The sequence below is a fragment of the Chiloscyllium punctatum genome, chromosome 7, assembly GCF_047496795.1.
Source record: "Chiloscyllium punctatum isolate Juve2018m chromosome 7, sChiPun1.3, whole genome shotgun sequence".
Lineage (NCBI taxonomy): Eukaryota > Metazoa > Chordata > Chondrichthyes > Orectolobiformes > Hemiscylliidae > Chiloscyllium > Chiloscyllium punctatum.
In genome coordinates this window covers 56,939,773-56,961,978 of record NC_092745.1, presented here as the reverse complement: position 1 = coordinate 56,961,978, position 22,206 = coordinate 56,939,773, and the positions used below count along the sequence as shown (strand labels likewise).

Sequence of the window (22,206 nt, the reverse complement as noted above, 5' to 3'; positions counted from 1 at the left end):
CATGCTTGAAACTTCGACTGTCCTGCTTCTCGGATGCTGCCTAACCGGATGTGCTTTTCCAGTACCATACACTCTCTTCAATTATTCACGATGTGCTGGGCATTAATGAAATTTATTATAAATTTCAGTATCAGTGGGTTGGTAGAAGTGCTGAAATGACAGTGTTAATTTCATGTTGTGCATGTCATTTCAGGAGTTTTATTGCAGAGATGACTATTCACGTGAGACAGCTAGGAAGAAGTAAGTACCCACTTAAAATTTGATGTGAAAGCCTTACTCTTGACCGTAGGACTTACAAGGTTATTTTAACAAACTGCAATAACAGCTCAGCTGCCATGTGAGAGTCTCTAAATCAACATCAGCCCAGCAAATCACACACATAGATGCATAGAGATGTACAGCATGGAAACAGACCCTTCAGTCCAACTTGTCAATGCCAACCAGATATCCTAACCCAAGCTAGTCACACTTGCTAGCACCCAGCCCATATCCCTCCAAACCCTTCCTATTCATATACCCATCCAGATGCCTTTTTAAATGTTGCAATCATGCTAGCATTCACCACTTCCTTTGGAAGCTCATTCCCTACACGCGCCACCGTCTGCATGAAAAAGTTACCCCTTGGATCTCTTTTATATCTTATTCCTCTTGCCTTAAATCTATGCCCTGTAGTTCTGGACTCCCCCACACCAGGGAAGAGACTTTGTCTATTTTGCCTATCCATGCCCCTCATGATTTTATAAACCTCTTTAAAGTCACCCTCAGCCTCCGACAGTCCAGGGAAAACAGCCTCAGCCTATTCCAACCTCTCTCTATAGCTCAAATCCTCCAACCATGGCAACATCCTTGTAAATCTTGTCTGAGCCCTTTCAAGTTTCACAACATCTATCCAATAGGAAGAAGAGCAGAATTGCATACAATATTCCAACAGTGGCCTAACCAACGTCCTATACAGCTGCAACATGACCTCCCAACTCCTGTACTCAATACTCTGCCCAATAAAGGAAAGCATACCAAACGCCACCTTCACTATCTGACCTACCTGCGACTCCACTTTTCTAGGAGCTATGAACCTGCACTCCAAGGTTTCTTTGTTCAGTAGCACTCCCTAGGACCTTACCATTAAGTGTATAAGTCCTGCAAAGATTTGCTTTCCCAAGTCGCAGCACCTCCCATTTATCTAAATTAAACTCCATCTGCCACTCCTCCGCCCACTGGCCCATCTGATCAAGATTCTATTGTAATCTGAGATAGTCTTCTTCGCTGTTGTTTAGTATCTTCCCCCATCTCCTGCGGCCCCACACAAAGGCCCCCTTGCTCATCTTTGAGAGGCCTTATTCTCTCCCTAGTTCCCCTTTTGTATTTGTAAAACCTCTTTTGGATTCTCCTTAATTCTATTTGCCAAAGCTATCTCATGTCCCCTTTTTGTCTCCAGATTCCCCTCTTAAGTATACTCACACTGCCTTTATGCTCTTCTAAGGATTCACTCGATCTATCCTGTCTAGTACCTGACAAAAGCTTGCTTCTTTTTCTTAACCAAACCCTGAATCTCTTTAGTCATCAAGCATTCCCTACACCTACAGCCTTTTCACCCTAACGGGAATATTCTGTCCCTGGACTCTTGTTATCTCGTTTCTGAAGGCTTCCCATTTTCCAGCCATCCCTTTACCTGTGAACATCTGCCCCCAGTCAGCTTTTGTAAGTTCTTACCTAATACCATCAAAATTGGCCTTCTCTAATTTAGCACTTCAACTTTAGATGTGGTCTGTCTTTTTCCATCACCATTTTAAAATTAATAGAATTATGGTCGCTGGTGTCAAACTGCGCCCCCACTGACACCTCAGTTACCTGCCCTACCTTATTTCCCAAGAGTAGGTCAAGGTTTGCACCTTCTCTCGTAGGTACATCCACATATTGAATCAGAAAATTTTCTTGTACACACTTAACAAATTCCTCTCCATCTAAAACCTTAACACTATGGCAGTCCCAGTCTATATTTGTAAAAATTAAATCCCCTGCCATAACCACCCTATTATTACAGATAACAGATCTCCTTATAAATTTGTTTCTCAATTTCCCTCTGACTATTAGGGGGTCTATAATACAATCCAATAAGGTTATCATCCCTTTCTTATTTCCCAGTTCCACCCAAATAACTTCCCTGGATGTATTTCTGTGAATATTCTCCCTCAGTACAGCCGTAATGCTATCCCTTATCAAAAATGCCACTCCCCCTCCTCTCTTGCCTCCCTTTCTATCCTTTCTGTAGCATTTGTATCCTGGAACATTAAGCTGCCAGTCCTGCCCACCCCGAGCCATGTTTCTGTAGTTGCTATGATATCCCAGTCCCATGTTCCTAACCATGCCCTGAGTTCATCTGTCTTCCCTGTTAAGCACTTTGCATTGAAATAAGTGCAGATTAATTTATCAGTCCTACCTTGTTCTCTGCTTTGTCCCTGCCTGCCCTGACTGTTTGACTTGCTCCTGTTGTCAAATGTACCAGTCTCCGATTGATCTCTTTCCTCACTATCTCCCTGGTTTCACCACACACACACACACACACACACACAAACACACTCTCTCTCTCTCTCTCTCTCTCTCTCTCTCTCTCTCTCCTCCTTTTTAAATGCCTGCCTAATTCTCTGTAATTACCCTTCAGAATCTCAATCTTTTCCATTCCTATGTCGTTGGTTCCAGTGTGTACAGTGACCTTCTGCTGGCCCCTCTCCCCTTTGAGAACATTCTGTACCCTCTCTGAGACATCCTTGATCCTGGAAGTTGGCTACTGTGTAAAAGATTAAACATTTTATGTGCCTCATTTCAATGTAAAAGGGTGAACTATTTTCTATACTTGGTGAGGTTCATTCCTGGTGAAGGACTATGCCCAAAACATCGATTTCTCCTGCTCCTCGGATGCTCCCTGACCTGCTGTGCTTTTCCAGCACCACACTCTTTCGACAGTATTTTGTATACTTGGGTCAAATCCTCTCAGGATTGGTTTCCCTCTCAACAAAGCAATGTTGCCAAAGTCAAATGAATACAATATATCTACAGTATTCTACCAATGTGTTCCTATCATCTATTGATTATTGCTCTCCTCCTCCACTGTTTTTCTAATTCTGTGGTAAGTTTCCCCAAACTGATGCAAAATTAGAAAATACCACCAAGGTAAATGTAATGAAATTAATTTTAGCCCATAAGACATAGGAACAGGAGTTGGCTGCTTGACTCCTCGAGCCAGCTGTGCCTTTTGATTGGCTCTTGGCTGATTTGACATTTCTCATGTCCATTTCCTGTACTTTTCCTGTAATTATTGATTTCCCCTGCTGATGAAGAATCAATCTCAGCCTTAAATATATGCACAGACTCTGCTCTCACAGCTATCTGTGGCAAGGGGTTTCAAAGACTCAACCCTCATCTCAGCTTGAAGTCAGTGCCTCTTTTATCTGAGACTATGTTGTCTGATCCTAGATTCTCGCATGAGGGAAATCCTCTCAGCCCCTTAAGAATTCTATATGTTTGAATGAGATCATCTATCAATCTTAAACTCTTGTGAGTAGAATCCCAACCTGTTGAGCATACAACAGTCTCTTCATACCAGGGGTCACCTTTGCAAAGCGTCTCTGAATACCTCCATTGAAATGATATATTTTGTTAAATAAGGGGACCAAATCTACATTCAGTATTCCAAATATGGTCTCACCAGCACTTTTTATAGTTGCATTAAGATTTTCCTCTCTTGGACTCCAACCATCTGTTATTGGGATCAACATTCTGTTATTCTTCCTGGTTACCTACTACACCTGTGTACTACATTATTTGCACAAGTACCTCTAAATACCTTTTGTGTTGCAACTTGCTGGAGTTCTTCTCCAATTAAATAATATTCTCTTCTTTTGTTCTCGCTTCCAAAATGAGCAAGTGGTATCAGAAATTTAGAGGAATCATTGAGTATTACAGTGGTTAAGAAAGAGAAAATATACAAAAGCAAAAATTGCTCAAGGAAACGCAATAGGTCTATCAGCACCTGTGAAGACAAAACAGACAATGTTTTGAGTCCAGTGACCCTCCTTTGGAAACCTGAAATTTGTTCTGAAATATTAAAGCAAGTTCATTTGAAGTCTCACTTGGAAGTGGAGATACTGAAAATAAAACACATTGGAGTCTTATTTGTATCATACACTTCCAATAATTCTCCTCTCCCTCATGCCCACTCCTGAGATTATTTTGAAACTTGTGTTTCTGTGCAATTGTCTATTTAGGTCGCTAACTTTCTGATGCATTATTTTCTTGATTACTATTTTTAAGTGCTCCTTAAAGTAGTAATCAAGTGAATAATAGTAGTAATAGTGTGAATATGTGACAGGTCAAAAATTATCCATTCCAGTCCTAACTAGCTCATGGTCAGTTGCCATTGTAATTTGGTTAAACCTCACTTAATTAAAAAAAGTTCCTTTTAGCCAGCTAACCTTATTCAGATAGAATTTAATTAAGTAGCAAGAAACTAGAGTTGTTAACGGAGGAGTGTAATGTTCCAAGTATAGTTTACTATCTTTAGGATAATGAGCGCACTTTTAACATAAATGTTTTTATTTCTAATTGACATTGGAAGTTAAGTTGCATAATTTACAGGAATGATTTCTGTTTATGGAGAAATATGGTGATGACAGAAATGAACATTCATACACAATGATAATGCTGAAGTTTGCAGTTTGCTTTTCATTTAATGTACAATCTTATAACCCAGAAATTATCATGGAATTACAGAAATAGAAGTGACTTTTATTTGTCTTTATTGAGTTGTTATTTTGAGAACTTCATGAAACTGCATGTGCTGCAAAAGTAACATTGTGAAATTCATGCTGTAACATAAATTGGATCTCCTTTTGCTTCCTCTTGCAATTAAGGAATTACAGCCCGTGAGCATGGTTCAAATAAAAAACTGGCTGCGCAATCATGTGCACTGTCTTTGGTCAGACAGCTTTACCATCTGGGGGTGTTTGAAGCTTTTACTGGGCACACGAAGAAGAAAGAAACAGAAAAAGTGAGTCTTTTAATGGGTCTAGTATTTTGTGACTTCTGCACTTTACTGCAGTGCAAGGAAAAGTCATTGTTTTATGAAATTTTCTTGTATTGTAGCTTCCTTCATAATGCCTGTTTAAACCGCTTTTTATGTCATACGCTGACCTTCAAAATAGCTATTTTATCCCGCATGCATTTCAATAGATTTAACAATGAACACTTGAACAGACTAGGGAGGTCACAAATTTGATTCTTTTGTCATTTGAAATTAATCTTTCATCTAAGTGGCAGAATCACAGCTTAGGAACTTGGGAATGGAAGCAGGAATAAGCAAGTAGGCCATTTGAGCCTGCTCTGCCATTCGACTTATATACCTTTTTAATGTCTTTTTCGTGTAGCATCCTCCCCATATTGATTTCTTTAATATCTAGAAATCTCTCAATGTCTGGCTTGAATGTACTGAACAATTGAACTTTCACAGCCATTTGGGTTAGAGTGCTTCCTTGTCTTCTGATTAGAGAATAAAATGGATCATGATTCTGTTTCATGCAGTTATCCCCTTGTCTCTATTGCAAGTGTGAATACCGTATGATATTTGGAAAAGATTCAGCTGTGATGACTTGTGTATTTGACCAGCTGTAATAATCATTGTTATATGAGGAATGACTGCATGGGGATGGTACTGACGAATGTTTAGCTCTCATGGAATATTGTACCAGCTCCAGAGCCAAAAGAAGGGAACGATGAGTCTGTATAAGGGAAATATATGCCTTCAGTGGCTTCAAGGAGAAGGAAAGCAGGAGGTGGAATTATGTATTCAATATAAATTATTGCTTTTCTCTCGTACCAAATCTAAGCTTTTTGAAAATTCATAACTTCTAAACAGAGTGAGGGATGTTCTAGTCTCCATTATTCTCAAGTAGTCTGTTGCAGGCTCTTGAGATTTATCTGAGTGGCCAGTGAGCATCACTTTAGGTTCTAGTTCCATCCAAAATTTCCGAACTTGCAAAATAACAGTAGGAAGCTATTTCTGATAGAATTAATTACAGAATGATATTCTGTAACCTGTTTTCCTGAGACAGTCTTTTTAATTTTGAAGAGTATGCTTGAATGGTATAAAGATTTTCAGTCGGTTTTATTTATTTCTTAGGTGGAACCATATGAGTTAAATATTGCTAGTGACTTGGAACATCAGCTTGAATCTGTTGTAAATGATCTTGGATTGCAGCTTGTACCATCAGTAAGTATTTGTAATTTTAATTTATTGTGTGTAAACTGAAATTTATTGGAAATAATGAGGGAGACAAGACTGGCTTTGACTATTTCTGTTACTGTCTTTTGCATTGTATCACTGTTGTCAAAATTTCATCTATGTGGTGAAATAAAAGAAAAGTCGTGCCATGTATTGTAGGACCACTGCATGATGGAATCCAATCTTGTTCCTGAGTCTGACAGATCCATGTGATAAATGGAAACCAGCATCTTTTCACAAGGGGAGGGTATCTCAGGGTGGTCTTACATTGGATCACCCTTGGCTAGCTCTTTCTGACCAATTTCAAAGACAATTATTCCAGACACTTGAAAATAGATTATATTACAGGCATTTGAAAAGAAATCTGAGGGGTCTATATGTAATGCATATCGAAATAAAAAAATACACAGTCTTTTTTTATTTTCATTTTGTATAATAATTCTGTTTTGTAGTCAAATCACGAATGAAATTAATTTCTTAAAAGAAGCAGCAATATACAATCTAAAACTTATAATTGATCTAGGAGGGTGATTGGTGTGCAAAGTACTATTGAAGATTTGATACAAGTGTTTGCATAATGATGTTTTCAAGGCTTTAATAAATATATGTATGTAAATTGTTAACTGCGGCCGTTTGATTTTGTAGCCTGAAGACCCTAATAATCCAATTTCACTCACTGTTGGGAAGCTTGCCCAATTTGAGCCATCAATTCGGCAGAGCTTTGCAGGAGTTGTGCCATGGTCACCTCCACAAGTCAACTGGAACCCTTGGACCAGTAGCAATATTGATGAAGGGCCTCTTGCTTATGTAAGTGATACCAAAAAATAGAGTAAAATTTGTTGTAAGCATGTGGATTATAAAATCCACACTTTTGTATCTTCCAAGTTTAGAAACTGAGTTGATAACACAGGATTGGGTTTGAGGAGCAACGCTCAATCTAAGTTTTGGTTGTGCTATGTGAGCTATTCCTGTGCAGGTTTTATTTTATCCATGAGTAATTTGCATTATAGCAATCACTGATCTTCAACTTAGGAGTGGTCCGTGTCTTTAAGCGCATAGGAGCTTTCAGATTGTTGCTCACCCATTCTACCTTTTCCCTGCTGTTCCCATTCTAACCCTCCTTGTATGTCCCCCTTCTGGGTCCCCATGCCTGAAATGAGCTCATAATTAAGAGAATAGATGAAATATTTAGGGAGTATGGTAGAATGCATACAACCTGAATGTCTGGACTTGGATCAATACACATTTGAAAACCAATTCATCTTCTCAAATGAAGTGAGTGGTCTCTCATTCATTATCTATTAGTTTAAATAGCTTGGATTAACTTGTCAGTTTCCAGACTGGTATATGTGGCTGAATAAACATTAAAGGTAACTGTTGACTGGTTTGCTAGTGCATACAGATACATTAAAGGTTTGCGTCATACATCTGCCCATCAGAAAACATCAAATCCATTTATAACTTCACCTTAGACTATTTGCCCGATCATAATGGGCTATGCCCACTCAGTTTTGTGATCTTTTAAATGTTGGGGACCTTTCTGGGACATTTTTATCCACCATGAGTCTTTGACCATGAGTAACTGTTGAATGGGAAGACCTTCAAGTCTCCCTCTTATCTGGCAGACAATGACACTTGATGTTCCATAGATATAGGGAACCATAATCCCACCGGCTTTAAAATGTGGCCCCTGTAGTAGTGTTTTCAGAAGCCAAAATATCCACAGAGAGGGGGATGTGAGCGTCTCCCTTCATGGTATTGGGATTAACAATTCCTTTGGGGTAGAGAGCAGTCTGGAGACCTCTTCTGGAAGTCTTGCAGGCTTGAAGAAGTACCTGTTACTGTTTCAAAATGTATTAAAAGACAATTAAATTCCCTGCACGCTGAACCTATGAGCACATCCATCAGATTCTCCATCTCTGTAAAGTTCATCTAGCTGTTGTGGGGCTATGGTGAAGTGAAGTCTTGCAAAGCTATGACAGCCTGGTCATAGTCTCTCGCTTTGAATTTCATGCTATTGGTGTTGACGTAATGGGCAAAATGGACTCCTGGGCTGTAACAGTGCTAAAATTCGGTGACACTGTAAGAAAGGGAGCACCGGTTTGTTCTCTAAGGATTGTTCAGTTATGCAGATGAATTTTATAAGCAAATTTTTAAAAAGTCATCCACAGAGGTCATAAGGTCATGATTATGATTAGGTACTTGAAAATTCAAAGTTGTTTTGGTGTAATGACAATCCATCTTCTGACTACATAGACATTTCTATTACCTGATATAATGAAAGAGAGACCGTGGCTTGTATATCGCTAAAAGGTTTGTCTGTCACCTTTTTACCACCTGTTCACTCCATTCACCTCCAGCAACATTTTGCTTCATGTAACAATAAATTATTCTTTATCAAGTTTTCTTCTGGCTCTACCTGTTCATGCCACTTAATCATAAGTTCAGCTACAAGGTACCACAAAGTGAATCTGTCAAAAAAAAAATTGCTTTGAAGACACACTGCCAGAGTTGGGTATCTAAATAAAACTGTTAGATTAAGTAATTCTGTCAATTGGCTTATGGATTTTGGCATTGATTTTCCAAGTGAATACAGAAGCTCCTTTTACTGGTTTATGGACTTTATCATTTATCTTTAACAATGTTGTTGTCCTCAACAAGTAAATTTTGTTACATGGACTGTTGTAACTCAACTGTACTTCTTATAGGCAACACCAGAACAAATCAGTGTGGACTTGAAGAATGAGCTTCAATATCAGATGCAGAATGATAGCAATCTACAACATGTAGGTACCAATTTCCTTTTTTAATAAGTACTTTGTAAATATTTTGTAAAGCAACTTTAGCCATTTTTTAAAGTACTAATTGCTATTGAGTCATTTGATGGTTTTCCATAATGTGTGTATTGTAACATGGCTCAGCTCAGTTAGTTGTATTGATGTTAATTGAGTTGAAATCCCATTAGGAATCTTTGTGCAATCTAGACTTGATACTTCAGTGCAATAGTAAGGTGGAATGCAGTATTGTCAGGCACGCAGCCTGTTGAATAAGAGTTTTATTATCTTCATAAATTGCTATCACCCCTTTCAAGGACATCTTTAAGCTTCTCCAAAAGTATCTTAAAAGTCTTGCATCTGGATGACTGTCCCTTTTCTTTTTTAAGTGTTTGTATCAACCTTTTCCAATTAGAAATTCACTATGGAACCCTCTCACTGCCCTGTTTAAATTCTCAATTCTCTTTCCACACTGGATTATTAACAGAAAGAGAGAAACAGTGGAAGTCAATTCCCATTTCTAAATTAGCTTTTGCAGTTTACTGCATCTAGTTATGATGAATGCAGAAGTGAAATTTTTAAATTCACATCTCTCTGTCACGTTCCTCCCTGTCTGCCTCTGTTGCCTCCAACATTACAACTCTTGAAGTCCGTGTTCATTCGTCTCCTGAGTCTTCGACTTAACCATTTCATTCTTGGCAGCTGTGTCATCTGATGCCTGACCATGAGTGCTCAAATTCACTCCCTGCCTCCATTCTAAAAGTTCCTTTTAAGTTTTCTCTTTGACCACCGATTTTTTTTTCCTCTCCTGGCATTAAATTTGCTTAATAATGCTGCAATAAAATTGTGATGTTTTGCTACTTTAGAATCTCCTCATAAATGCAAGTTACTGTGTACCAGTAGGTTTTGAATTGTAAATTGAGACATTTAACGTAATACACCATTTGTGGGGGCAATTATAAGCCTGATTGTAACCCCTTTTTAACTTTTGTTAAAAGTAGGGCACGAGTAACTCTGCATTATATGTTTTACTACAGATACTGAATGAAAGGAGCCAATTACCAGTTAAAAACTTCGAGGATGAAATACTTAACTCAGTCAACTGCAATCCAGTGATCATTATTCGAGGTCAAACTGGGTGTGGTAAAACTACTCAGGTCCCTCAGTACATCCTTGATGAATACATCAGAAGTGGCAGAGGTTCTGAGTGTAATATTGTAGTCACACAGGTGCGTGAGAAATGCTGAATTAAAATGTTATCCAAAAGAAATATTTTCTTTTGTGGGAGGAGCTGGGGTTGGGGGTGAGGTTAAGGGATCACTCTCTTTTAAAATGAGCTTGCCAAATTAGGCCTGATGCAGCAAATACTTTTCTCTGTGGGTCTAAGCCTTTGGAGCTCCCTTCCTCAAAAAGCAGTAGAAGCAGAACCTTCGAATGTTTTTTAAACAGCAGTCGACAGATTCTTGATCAGCAGGGGAGTGAAAGGGTATCTGATTGGCAGCCATGGAGTGATCTTATCAAATAGTGGGACAGGCTCAAGGGGCTGCCTGGCTTAAACCTGCTTATGATTCTATGTAGCCACTTATCCTGCTCCAAATCCATCACCAAAGGGATGGACCTGTCTACTCAATTGTGGATTATCCCTGTTGTGGGCAAGTATTTCTAGTTCAATACATAAAAGCTTGTGATGCCATATGTAATTAGCGCTACAGATTCAGGCTTGACTGTTCAAAACCTTACCTACATCCTCTGGGTTTGGGTAGATCTCTATAGTGTTTGTTCTGTACCAGGCATATAGCCATTGGTGGTTTCGGAGGTTCTTTAGCAAGATAATTAAAATATCCTGTTAACAAAAAATGAAGTTGACTCCACAAGCAAATGAATGCCACTTTGCTATATTGGGTTTGTCAGATAAGTGTCGAATTTACATCATTAATATTTGACTGTTTGCTGAACTAGAAAAAAATTCACTATTGCAGTCCACATTTCAAACTTGGGTTTGATAACTCTCTTTGTATGGCAGGTGTGTTAATTTACTCTTCTTGTCTGTTAAAACATTTTATTTTCAGTTTTCAAATTATTATTTAAATGCTGTAAATGGATTAGATAGCATCTCTTGAGAACGAATTTTTTGGGTATTGAACCCTTCACTACTGGAAATGTTTATGTACACAAACATGTTTAATTTCCTATTGAATTATTTTCCAGCCTCGACGTATTAGCGCTGTATCTGTTGCAGAGCGTGTTGGTTGCGAACGTGGAGAAGAACTAGGCAAGAGTTGTGGTTACAGTGTTCGTTTTGAATCCATATTACCACGACCTCATGGCAGCATAATGTTCTGTACTGTAGGTTAGTATTGCATTGCAAATCATCCATCTTGTAATAAAATTCTTTTTGCAGAAAAATCAAGCCAAAATTAGCATTTTTAAAGATTTTGTTTTCTCTTTGGAGTTTGACTGAAGAGATGGTGTTCATGGCCATGGGGAAAAGGCAGGGGAGTGCCTTTAGTTGAGTTGCTGTGAGAGAACCAGCACAGTCATGATAGGCCAAGTGATCTGTGCTGTATCTATTTTATGTTTCCATGGTGAGTTTTTTAAGTTCATAGAAATTTAATGAGTACATTAGAAATACATGAAGTACTGCCTGTAAGTAGGTTATAGCATTTCTCAGCAAAGCTTCTGCATGTTACAAAAGATAAAATCCTATTTTTCTCATGGTTTGAGAGCACCCTAATACAACTCATGCAATCTACCTCAAAACCTGACATATCAAATAAATGTTTTTATATTTGTTAAAACTAATAATGATTGTATTCTATTAGGTGTTCTGCTGAGGAAATTGGAAGCTGGTCTTCGTGGTATTAGCCATGTAATAGTAGATGAAATCCATGAAAGAGATATTAATGTGAGTATTTGCTCATACCTTGTTTCTAACAGGATGTCTAATATGACTATCTTCAACTTTAGCATTTTTTTTTAATGAAGGTTTGGGCTTTTTTTTCTCTTTTGCATTCCACATGCCTTAGGAGCTCCTTCAACCAGTACATATTTATTGGCTGCAGATTCAATTTCATAAGGTCCCATCTTGCACCTTTCAGCATACGTTGCTTTTGATGCTCATCTTGTTGACAAAGTTCCAATTTACATAAAATGTTTACAAACATTCACATCGTTATAAACTGCAGAAAGCCCCAGAAGCAACTCTTTAAATAAAGCTTCAAATACTGAAGCTTAGCTGACTGTGACCCTGGATGCGATCCTGCTTTATTACGTGACATTAATATCAATCTGGTACTGTTTAATATAAATTAACTTGGGCAAATTATCATACAGTTCATTTCAGTACTGTTCTTGACTTCAGTCTAAGACTTAAGATTTTGCTTTAAAATATTTTAGAGTATTACAAAAGTGGATTTAAAACTGTGAAGAGTATTGAGAACCAGAATGTAGAAAAGAAAAACAAACTGCAAAGGATTTGGAGAGTTCGGTAGCTCTAGAGTAATGTTATGGTAATAGGTGGTCAGACTAGAAGGGGATACAATGAAATCTGTTACGTTTCTAATGCATGTATGTAAACAATCAAAACATGGAGACATTCACTAATACACCGTATAGGGGGTTAATGTTCAAATTCTGTAGATGTATAGGACAGAAGCTTCACTGAAATTGCAATGATAATTGGGTATCAGTCATTAACGCAACTGCAAAAGTGAAAACCGTGATCTAAGGAGGATAATTTGGCTGACAACAAAATTAATATAGATTAAAGATGTCACTAACTTCTAACAGTAAATCACCATCTTATGTTAGGAAATTGGGGAGAAGGTCAGAGCACGTAAACAAAATAGGGGAAGAGGAGACATGAGCCAGGCATAACTTATGTTTTCACAAATGGTGAAAAGAACACAATGTTTAAATGCAAGCATATGATGCATGACAGCAGTATAAGCCATGAACTAATATTACAGAAAGTGTTATAAAAATGGGTACTGGAGATTCATTGAATTGCTACGGTGACTTTGAGTGACCTGAAGGTTTTCCAACCATATACATCACTTCTGATCATCTACCATTAGTGTGGATGTTCTATTATATATAATAGAAGAGATCTTTGGAAAAGTGAGGAAAGTACAAATTTTGTTTGAGATATAGCCAGAAAAGGCAGAGTGGCTCAGTGGTAAGCATTGCTGCCTTACAGTACCTGGGTTCAATTCTACATGCTCTTTGGAGGGTCAGTGTGGACTCGATGGGCCTGCTTTCACACTAAAGGAATTCTGAAGTAGAATAAAAATATGTCAGAGGCATAATGGCACAAATGGAGGTCATTTTAACTTTGAGTCTATGCTGTCTGTCAATTTTGAAGGTCTCAAAGATTTTTTGGAAGAATTACTTCATCACCAGAATTGCAGTGCATATGTGCTCACTTAAGTTGCATGAATTAAACTCTGAATCCAGCAGATAGTTACTGTAGCTGCTTAGTGGAACTAAAGTGGAAAAGGAGTCTAGTTTTATTGCAGAAGACCAAGATTGCTCAGATCAACATTTGTGGCTACTCAGACAGTAACAGTAAATGTTCAAATATGACGAGACTTGGGCCATATCCAGGCTTGGGCTGAAAAGTGGCAAGTAACGTTTATATCATACAAATCTCAGGCACCATATCTGCAAACATTTAGTTACACTGTCTCTGATGCCAAGGAGCAGTAGTGTCTACCATCTCAGAGATGCATGGCAGAAATTTACCAAAGATCCTTCGACAGCACCTTCCAAACCCACATCCATTTAGAAGGATAGGAACAATAGATATAAGGGAACATCACCACCTGAAAGTTCCCCTCCAAGCCACAGCTCATTCAATGCCATTGGTTCAATATCTTAGAATTTCCTCCAAAACAACATTTGAAGGGATACCTACAGTGCATGGACTGCAGCAGTTCCAAAATGTAGCTCAGTGCAACCTTCTCGACAGTAACAAGGGACAGGCAATAAATGCTAGTCCAGCTACTGACACCATGTGTCATGAGTAAATAAAAAAAAATGCAAGCACCCCTATGCCAACATTTCCGGTTTCTAATGGTTCGTCAGTGGAAAAATCAAAGTAAGTCACATTAACAGAAAATTGGGTGAAAGATTTGGAAATAATCTAGTGAAAATTAGCCATGCTAAATTGCCCATTGTGTTAGGTGCATTAGTCAGAGGGGAATGGGGCAGGGTGGATTACACTTCGGAGGGTTGGTGTGGACTGGTTGGGCCGAAGGGCCTGTTTACACACTGTAGGGAATCTAATAATAAAAAAATTGGTATGACATAAGAAAACAAGATTGTGATTCTCATCTGCAGAGCTGTTGAAAGAAAATTAATTAAAATTAAAGTGTTAATTTCTACATATAAAACTATTTGGAAAATGAAGTTCCCTTCAAGAATTTTTTTTGTGTGCATCCATGATTCAGAAACCATACAAGATCAAAAGGTGTAAGCAAACAAATGATGTACCCACATTTGATGTTTTACCAGCAGCTTTAAAGTCTGTAGATCTTTGGATGTGTACAACAAGCCATTCAAAGGATCATGTTCATATTCAATAGAATGGCTGGGTGGTGACAAAGAATAAACTTTCTTCACGAGTGGAAGTCTGCGTATTCTATTATTTGATATTTTGTGTGGTTTTTGTCATTAAATCATGGGACATCATTAGTGGACCCAGTACTGTTTGATCATACAAAAATGCAAAATATCTGATTTGGCAGATGGAAAAGATTATTTGTTTTCAGGTGCTATGAAACTGTAGTGAAATTGACTCAAAAGAATTTGATGGTTTGCATTTGATACTAATGACAATGAATTCAATCATTATGAAAATACTTTGTGCTTAAAGATAAGTTTGTACATTAATTCAGTAACCTGTAGAATGAATTACTGTTTTTTAGATTTCAAAATGAAGGCCACCTGTTATACTCTGCTTTTTATACTCTGCTTCTAAGTTGATCCTGCGTTTGGCAGGACCTTTTGAAGGCTCCAAAGGTTGACCAGCATGCTACTAAGGTTGTCATTGCTTTGTTTTTTAAAAAATAAAACTGATTTTAGGCAAAGCCAAAATTCTCCATAATTCTCTTTCAGACTGATTTTCTCCTTGTGGTTTTGCGAGATGTCGTCCAAGCTTATCCTGACATTCGTGTTATTCTCATGTCTGCCACTATTGACACTACCATGTTCAGAGAGTATTATTTTAATTGTCCAATAATCGAAGTATATGGAAGAACATTTCCTGTTCAAGGTGCGTCAAGAAAAATAAGTAATACACATTAACTCTGTTTCAAAAATTAATTATTGTGGGGCTGCTTTTTTGTGACGATAATAGATTTGATAAAATTTAAACTACTGTTTGGATCTGTTTGGATAAATTTACTTTCTGAAGACTTTTGTTGTGTAATCAAGTCATTTCCAGGCAATATTCATCACATTACTAACTTCTGACCTAATCTTTATACAAGCTATCTGAAACCTTGTAAGGTTTAACTGCTTATTAAGAAAGGGGCAAGTTAGCATGAGTAACTGTGTTGCATTTGGTGGTTTTAATATTTTCTGGTTTGCTCAAAATAAGTAAGTGAAAAATCACTTTGGTATACTATAAAAAACATTCTGGATTGCTTGTTGAGCAAAATTGTTTGTTTATTTCTGCACTTGGCCTGAGTAGATTTAACAAGCTCTGTAGTGCACTGTTGCTTGAGTGCTGAAATGTTTTATGAAATAGCTGTTCAAGCTAACTCTTTTTGTTTGATTGCAAGATTTGTAAAACAGAAAAGCTTTGAAGTATAGAACACTATCTCCAAAAGATTGGAAAATTTTCAAGAAATTTCTGAATCTGAATTTTTTAAGACCGTATAATCTAGCTGTACAACGTCAACAATGCTGAACACAGTTGTCCTTTTATTTTTCATATCCAAACCATTGTTTAATGTTGCTGTGCTGACTAAGTAATTTTAGTACTTCAAATACTTTAATTGATGTTTCCAGAATATTTCTTAGAAGACTGTATTCAGATGACTCGATTTGTTCCTCCTCCGAGAGACAAGAAAAAAAAGGACAAAGATGAGGATGGTGGTGGCGATGATGAGGAGGTAGAAAAAAATCTGAATTTTGATTGGCGATACTTTAGACTATTATAAAATCATTCATCCACAGCATTCTCTAAAACATGAACTGGTTTGAAAGAGTTAGTACATAGTCGTAGAGATGTACAGCATGGAAACAGATCCTTCAGTCCAACCCATCCATGCCGACCAGATATCCCAACCCAATCTAGTCCCACCTGCCTGCACCCGGCCCATATCCCTCCAAACCCTTCCTATTCATATACCCATCCAAATGCCTCTTAAATGTTGCAATTGTACCAGGGTGCTTCAACTGAATTGAATTATTGTAATCAAAATAAAACAAAGTGACCAATGCACAGAGTAGGTTATATTGTGCTTACATTTTTGTCATTGAATTACTAGCCCAGTAACTTTAGAGGTATGGAAATTCAAATTGCACGAGACTTTTTTATTCTATTTGAAAAAAATGAGTTTGCATTGTAGGGTACAGTCTACAGAACAGACTGCAATGTGCATTTATACAAACTAATGGAACCAAGTTGTAACAAATGGCTTTTTACAAATGATTGAATTTCTTCCAGATCAATTACCACTTAACTCCATTCATTTTGAATCGAAGGCAGTTCACCCATACTAGAATTTACATGTTTGCACATATTTTCATAGTTTTGAAATTGAATAGACAGATTCAAAAGTAAATATCAAGAATAATTGCAAATAATTGAGTAGTAGTGTCTAGTGCATTTTCTTCTTTGGTACATAATTTAAACCTGGTGTTATCAGTTAGAAATGAGGCAAGTAATGTGGAACTCCCTGTAAAGTACACTTGGACTATCTTTCACTCAAATTACACCTCAGATTCCATGCAGATAAGGAACTTCATTTTGCATAATCTGTTAATTTGACTGTTTGATCACAGATTCAGTGTTACTTAGTTTTAGCTGGAACAACAGTAGAAGTACTCGTATGTACTCGGATGTGTGGGTTTTCTCTTGAAGATTAATGTTACAGTCAAACAGGCCCACAGCAGAAATACAGAGCTTCCTAGCCAGATCAGTAGCACTTAGTTACTTGGATATGCTAAGAAATTGTAAGTTCAAGAAATTTGAAGTTTTCATTTTAAAAAGATTAATCAAATCTGAATAGCTATAGTTAATGATAATTAAGGAAAATGGGCAATAGCAAATAGAATCCACAAAAAGCATATGGTCACTTGAGCAACTAGCAACTCTATCTTTTATTATTGTAGTTTGAAATAATGTCAGTTTGGAGTTGCTGTCAAGTTTGTTGACTAATAAAAATTAACCTTTGCCTTGCTAGGTGAACTGTAACAATATCTGTGGTGATGACTATGGGATAGAAACCAAACGTGCTATGGCTCAAATGAGTGAAAAGGAGACTCCTTTTGAACTAATAGAGGCATTGCTCAAGTATATTGAAACACTGGATGTAGATGGGGCAGTACTTGTTTTCTTACCAGGCTGGAACTTGATTTTTGCTATGCAAAGACACTTGGAAACAAATCCATACTTTGGTATGTGTCTATTTTGTTTCTGTGTTGACATCTTGAAATAAATGTTTTTATTATTCTTCCCTTCTATGACCCTTGCATCAAATGTCATTAGTCTTTTTATATTGAATCTTGAACTTGCTACTTGGGAGGAATGGGTTATTTGCTTAACCATTTTTGTTCCTCCTGGATCATACAGTATCCAAATGCAAAAGACTGTGAATTATTGCTACCAACTGAATCACAAGGAAGTATATGAGAAGGGTTCAGGAATTCTGCTTTTTTTTCCCCCAATTCAATTGACCCTTATTTTTTTCCTTAAAGTTGTTAATATCTTCCCATTTTCTCCTTTTATGTCTGGACTCCCAAATTCGTGCTTTGTGCAGCCATTGTTCATTGATGCACATGAACTCTTCCAGATTTACGATGGTTAAGAAGCGGGAACCCTGGATAATTTTCACCTTCCTAACCAAGAGCATTGCAACCAATTTTTGACTCCTCTTTGGCATATTACAGGAGATCTGACTCAGTTGCAACTCAAGGAATTATGACAAAAACCTGAGGCAAACCTTTTAAGGTTCAACTACTTACAAATTTGCTTAGCTAGTAGAGAGTTGAAAATACTTCTAAATGTCTGACTGAAGGACATTTGCGATTTTAAGTATACATGGTTATGGAATTGAAATGCTGTTGTGATCTAGATTGGCACCCAATCCCTCATCTTTATCAGGGTGAAAGTGAGTACTGCACATGCTGGAGATTAGAGCCAAGAGTGTAGTGCTGGAAAAGCACAGACGGTCAGGCTGCATCCCAGGAGCAGGAAAATCGACTTTTCAGGCAAAAGCCCTTCATCAGAAATGGGGCTGGGAGCCTTGGGGGTGGAGAGATAAATGGGAAGGGGGTGGGGCTAGGGAGAAGGTAGCTGAGAGTGCAGTAGGTGGATGGAGGTGGTAGTGAAGGTGATAGGTTGGAGAGAAGGGTGGAGTGGGTAGGTGGGAAGGAAGAAGGACAAATGGGACAGTCCTGAGGACAGTGCTGAGCTGGAAGGTTGGAACCGGGGTAATGTAGGGGGAAGGGAACGAGGAAACTGGTGAAATACACATTGATGCCATGGGGTTGGAGAGTCCCGAGGCAGAAGATGAAGTGCTCTTCCTCCAGGGCTCGGGTACTAAGGGAGTGGTGATGGAGGAGGCCCAGTCATTTTGAGTGAAGGAGTATACAAGCTTGGTCTTTTTTTAGTGGTGTCAATCCATGAATGACCTGATTTTAACTGAATCTCACAGGATTACACAGTAGAAAGGCAATTAGTCAAATCATTTCTCCTATGTAGGCTGTTAGTCCAGTATCATGAAAGCTACAACATTTTTCACATTCAAATACAGTGTTCTCATACCTGTATTTTACAGATGAAATTATGTCATCAGTCATTTAAACAATATGTTGTTCAGTCTGGAGAGTTCACAAAACTTTAAAGGGTTGTGAAATAGGGTGGGATTCTGTGGTATACTTTTTGTCCAAGTTGTTTAGACACTCTGATGGGCTACTGATCTTTATTCACTGAGTATACTGATTCAACTATACCAGTTACATTAGCCTGAAATTTAAGTTAAATCAATTCAATGTATGATTTTCATCTGATAGTAAAAGATGTGTCCAGGAACTTGGAGTATTAAATAACTAACAAGCATGCCTGTTTAATGAATTGAAACCTGAAACCAAGTAAGTTTCTCATGCTTTACTTTTAGTTTTGGAATGGATCTTTCAAGCTAATGTATTTTTAGACCAATGAAACCTTATCTGTATTTGAAAGACTTAAAATCATCCAATTTGTTTTCAGTATTACGGATGCACATTTATAGTTTGAGATTCTTGTAGGATTAGTATACATTTGTATTTTACAGTGTACACTAATATCATCTTTTACTTAACAGGAAGCCATAAGTACAGAATTCTACCATTACATTCGCAGATTCCAAGGGAAGAGCAGCGCAGAGTGTTTGATCCTGTGCCATCAGGAGTCAGAAAGGTTAGACAGTAAAATATGATAATTCAGAACCAACTGTGTATTCAATGTGTAAGGAATACGTTTCAAAGTTCTAAATTTGTTGAAAATGTATTGTATGCTGAACCTAATGCTATAATCTGTAAATAGTAGGGATGAGGAACATAAAGCCTCATTTGGCTGTAATTTTAGTCTGGCAATATGGTTGTGCTAGTCTTTTTCATAATATTTGTTGAATTTGGGGGTGGTGACATTTCATGGATTGAATGACAAAATGCAATGCATCTTTTTTTTAAAAAGTGTTAAATTACGACCTGTTTGATAAGGGGTTAGAATATATTCCTACTCCTGGTATTAAATGTGTAAGTTTGGAAGCAAATGTTTTAGATGTGGAAATTAACTACCCAACACAGCAAGAAGAGAAGGTTGAAAGGCTTTATTTGTAGTTAAGATTTTGTTTTGAGTATAGCCAAAACACAGTGATTAGCCTGTGACATCTACAAAATAGATGAAGCTTTAATGTTGGTTTAAGGGCTGTAGAGCAGTTCTGTGAAAAGGACAATCCAGTCAGTTTGATGAAGTCATGTGCAGTACATTTTGTTTTAATTAGTATACTTTACCACCTCCAGGTTATTTTGGCCACAAACATTGCAGAAACAAGTATTACGATTAATGATGTAGTTTACGTCATTGATTCGTGCAAGTGAGTGATCATCTTTGCATTTTTGAGAAATTTTCGTTTATACATCTTAATTTTTCATAAAAGAATAAGCTTAAATGAGTTTGGTGTCTTATGTCGAGGATGATACAAATGTCTCACAGGCAATGGATCATCTTTAAAATGTAATAACTGTCACTTACAAGGAAATAAAGCAGTCAATCTTTACACCACCATGTCCCACAATCAATACTGAGGTCATGACCAGTCAATCTCTGTTGGTAGTGTAGGTTGAAAGTGTCTCCATCATGCAATCTAATGCACCAACTACAATGATCACCCTTTTCTGTGAGTAGCCACATTTTGATTTTTTGTTTCCCCTCTCAGTCACAGACCAAGTGCTGATAAGTGGGATTAGAATGTGTCCAGTTAATTCAGCCAGCATAGTAATGGCATTTTTTCTGTATGACGTTGGCCCCTTTAGCCAAATAAACAAGGAACAATTTTTGGAAAGAAGATTTGGCACAAATTGAAGATGAACGTTGAACTAGCAGTTGAGGTATGAAGAGAACCAAACAATTCGGCTGTGCCAAAAACAGTCAAAGCAATAGCTTCCTAACTTTGATCCTTAAAACATGCCAGACTAGCAGAACTAGGCTGTGAGAGATAGACTAGGCCTAAGTCCTGGTCACTGGAGTAAGATTACCAGGGCCAATTTAAGGAATTGTACTGGCTAATATAATTGCATTTGCCTCGCACTAGCCTCTGAAGAATGCAGAAGAGACTGTGTGTGTGTGTGTGTGTGTGTGTGTGTGTGTCAGGCTAATTCCCATTTCTGGGCTTCTCTGTCTCCATTGCCCCTCTATCTCTCTCATGTGTACTCACATCTTCACTCTGCCTCTCATTCACTGTCCTTCCCTCTCTCAAGTGCATGTATTCCCTCTCACCCATTGCACCCCCCCTAATCTCAAGAACCCTCTCTCCCCATGCAAGATCAAATCAGGGGGCCTGCATTCCTGTGCAGAGGCCAGTTCTCTGTAAACAAAATAAATACCTTCATTCTTGCTCCTTTTTTGAATTTCCTAAAGTACTAAAGCCTACTTCTTTCTGCACCATGGTTCCTCCAATGAATTTGTCAATCAGATTTGCTTTATCCAGCAACCCTTTTCTCCTGTACCATAAAATTACTTGAAATTTGGCATATCTCTCTCTTGATCAATATTCAAGTTCTATGTTACTAAGCAACTATGTAGAGGAGACGTTCTGCACCAATAGCTCTGGCCCACTTATTCTGATATATGATGTTACTTAAAGGTTAATATTTAGGATATACAAACTATCATGCTAATTTTCTTTCAGTTTGTGAATAATGTATAGAACTTGAGAAATTATAATTTGTTACCATTTCTACAGTTCGCAATCCCTGTGATCTTTTCTGGAGTCTGCTTGTAAGTCAGTTTGTGTGCAGGTTGCAACACATGCAGGTCAATGAAAAGGAGCCATTCGTAACTACAGGAAATGTTTGTGTTTTGGATCTTTAAAATCCCATCCTGCATGACATCATGTTCATAAGTCAGATGCTTGTAAATCAGGGGCCTTCTATATTTCTTGACCAGTAAAGATTATATAATTTTTTTGCTGCACTTTGAATGTTTCGTGATGGTAACTGTTTTACTCTTATTGACTATGCCTTTTTTGAATGTACTTTTCAGACAAAAAATGAAACTCTTCACATCTCATAATAATATGACTAACTATGCCACAGTATGGGCTTCAAAGACCAACTTAGAACAGCGACGGGGGAGAGCAGGACGTGTCCTTCCTGGCTTCTGCTTCCATCTCTGTAGCAGGGCGCGATTTGAGAGGTATGAATTCAATTCAAGTTTTTTTAGAA

The 22,206-nt window shown here is 37.7% G+C and overlaps 1 protein-coding gene across 4 annotated transcripts in view; it reads left to right on the top strand.

The window, feature by feature from the left end:
- Positions 1–22,206, top strand: part of dhx9 (DEAH (Asp-Glu-Ala-His) box helicase 9) — a 69,245-nt gene that overhangs the window by 31,837 nt on the left and 15,202 nt on the right. For all 4 annotated transcript variants that reach the window (XM_072573612.1, XM_072573613.1, XM_072573614.1 and 1 more), the window contains 14 exons: positions 194–240; positions 4,908–5,044; positions 6,173–6,262; positions 6,920–7,081; positions 8,983–9,060; positions 10,086–10,277; positions 11,257–11,398; positions 11,871–11,953; positions 15,166–15,322; positions 16,063–16,166; positions 17,463–17,676; positions 19,584–19,678; positions 20,284–20,357; positions 22,025–22,177. In XM_072573612.1, the coding sequence (XP_072429713.1) occupies positions 194–240; positions 4,908–5,044; positions 6,173–6,262; positions 6,920–7,081; positions 8,983–9,060; positions 10,086–10,277; positions 11,257–11,398; positions 11,871–11,953; positions 15,166–15,322; positions 16,063–16,166; positions 17,463–17,676; positions 19,584–19,678; positions 20,284–20,357; positions 22,025–22,177 (1,728 nt within the window). The remainder of the gene's footprint in view (positions 1–193; positions 241–4,907; positions 5,045–6,172; positions 6,263–6,919; positions 7,082–8,982; positions 9,061–10,085; positions 10,278–11,256; positions 11,399–11,870; positions 11,954–15,165; positions 15,323–16,062; positions 16,167–17,462; positions 17,677–19,583; positions 19,679–20,283; positions 20,358–22,024; positions 22,178–22,206) is intronic.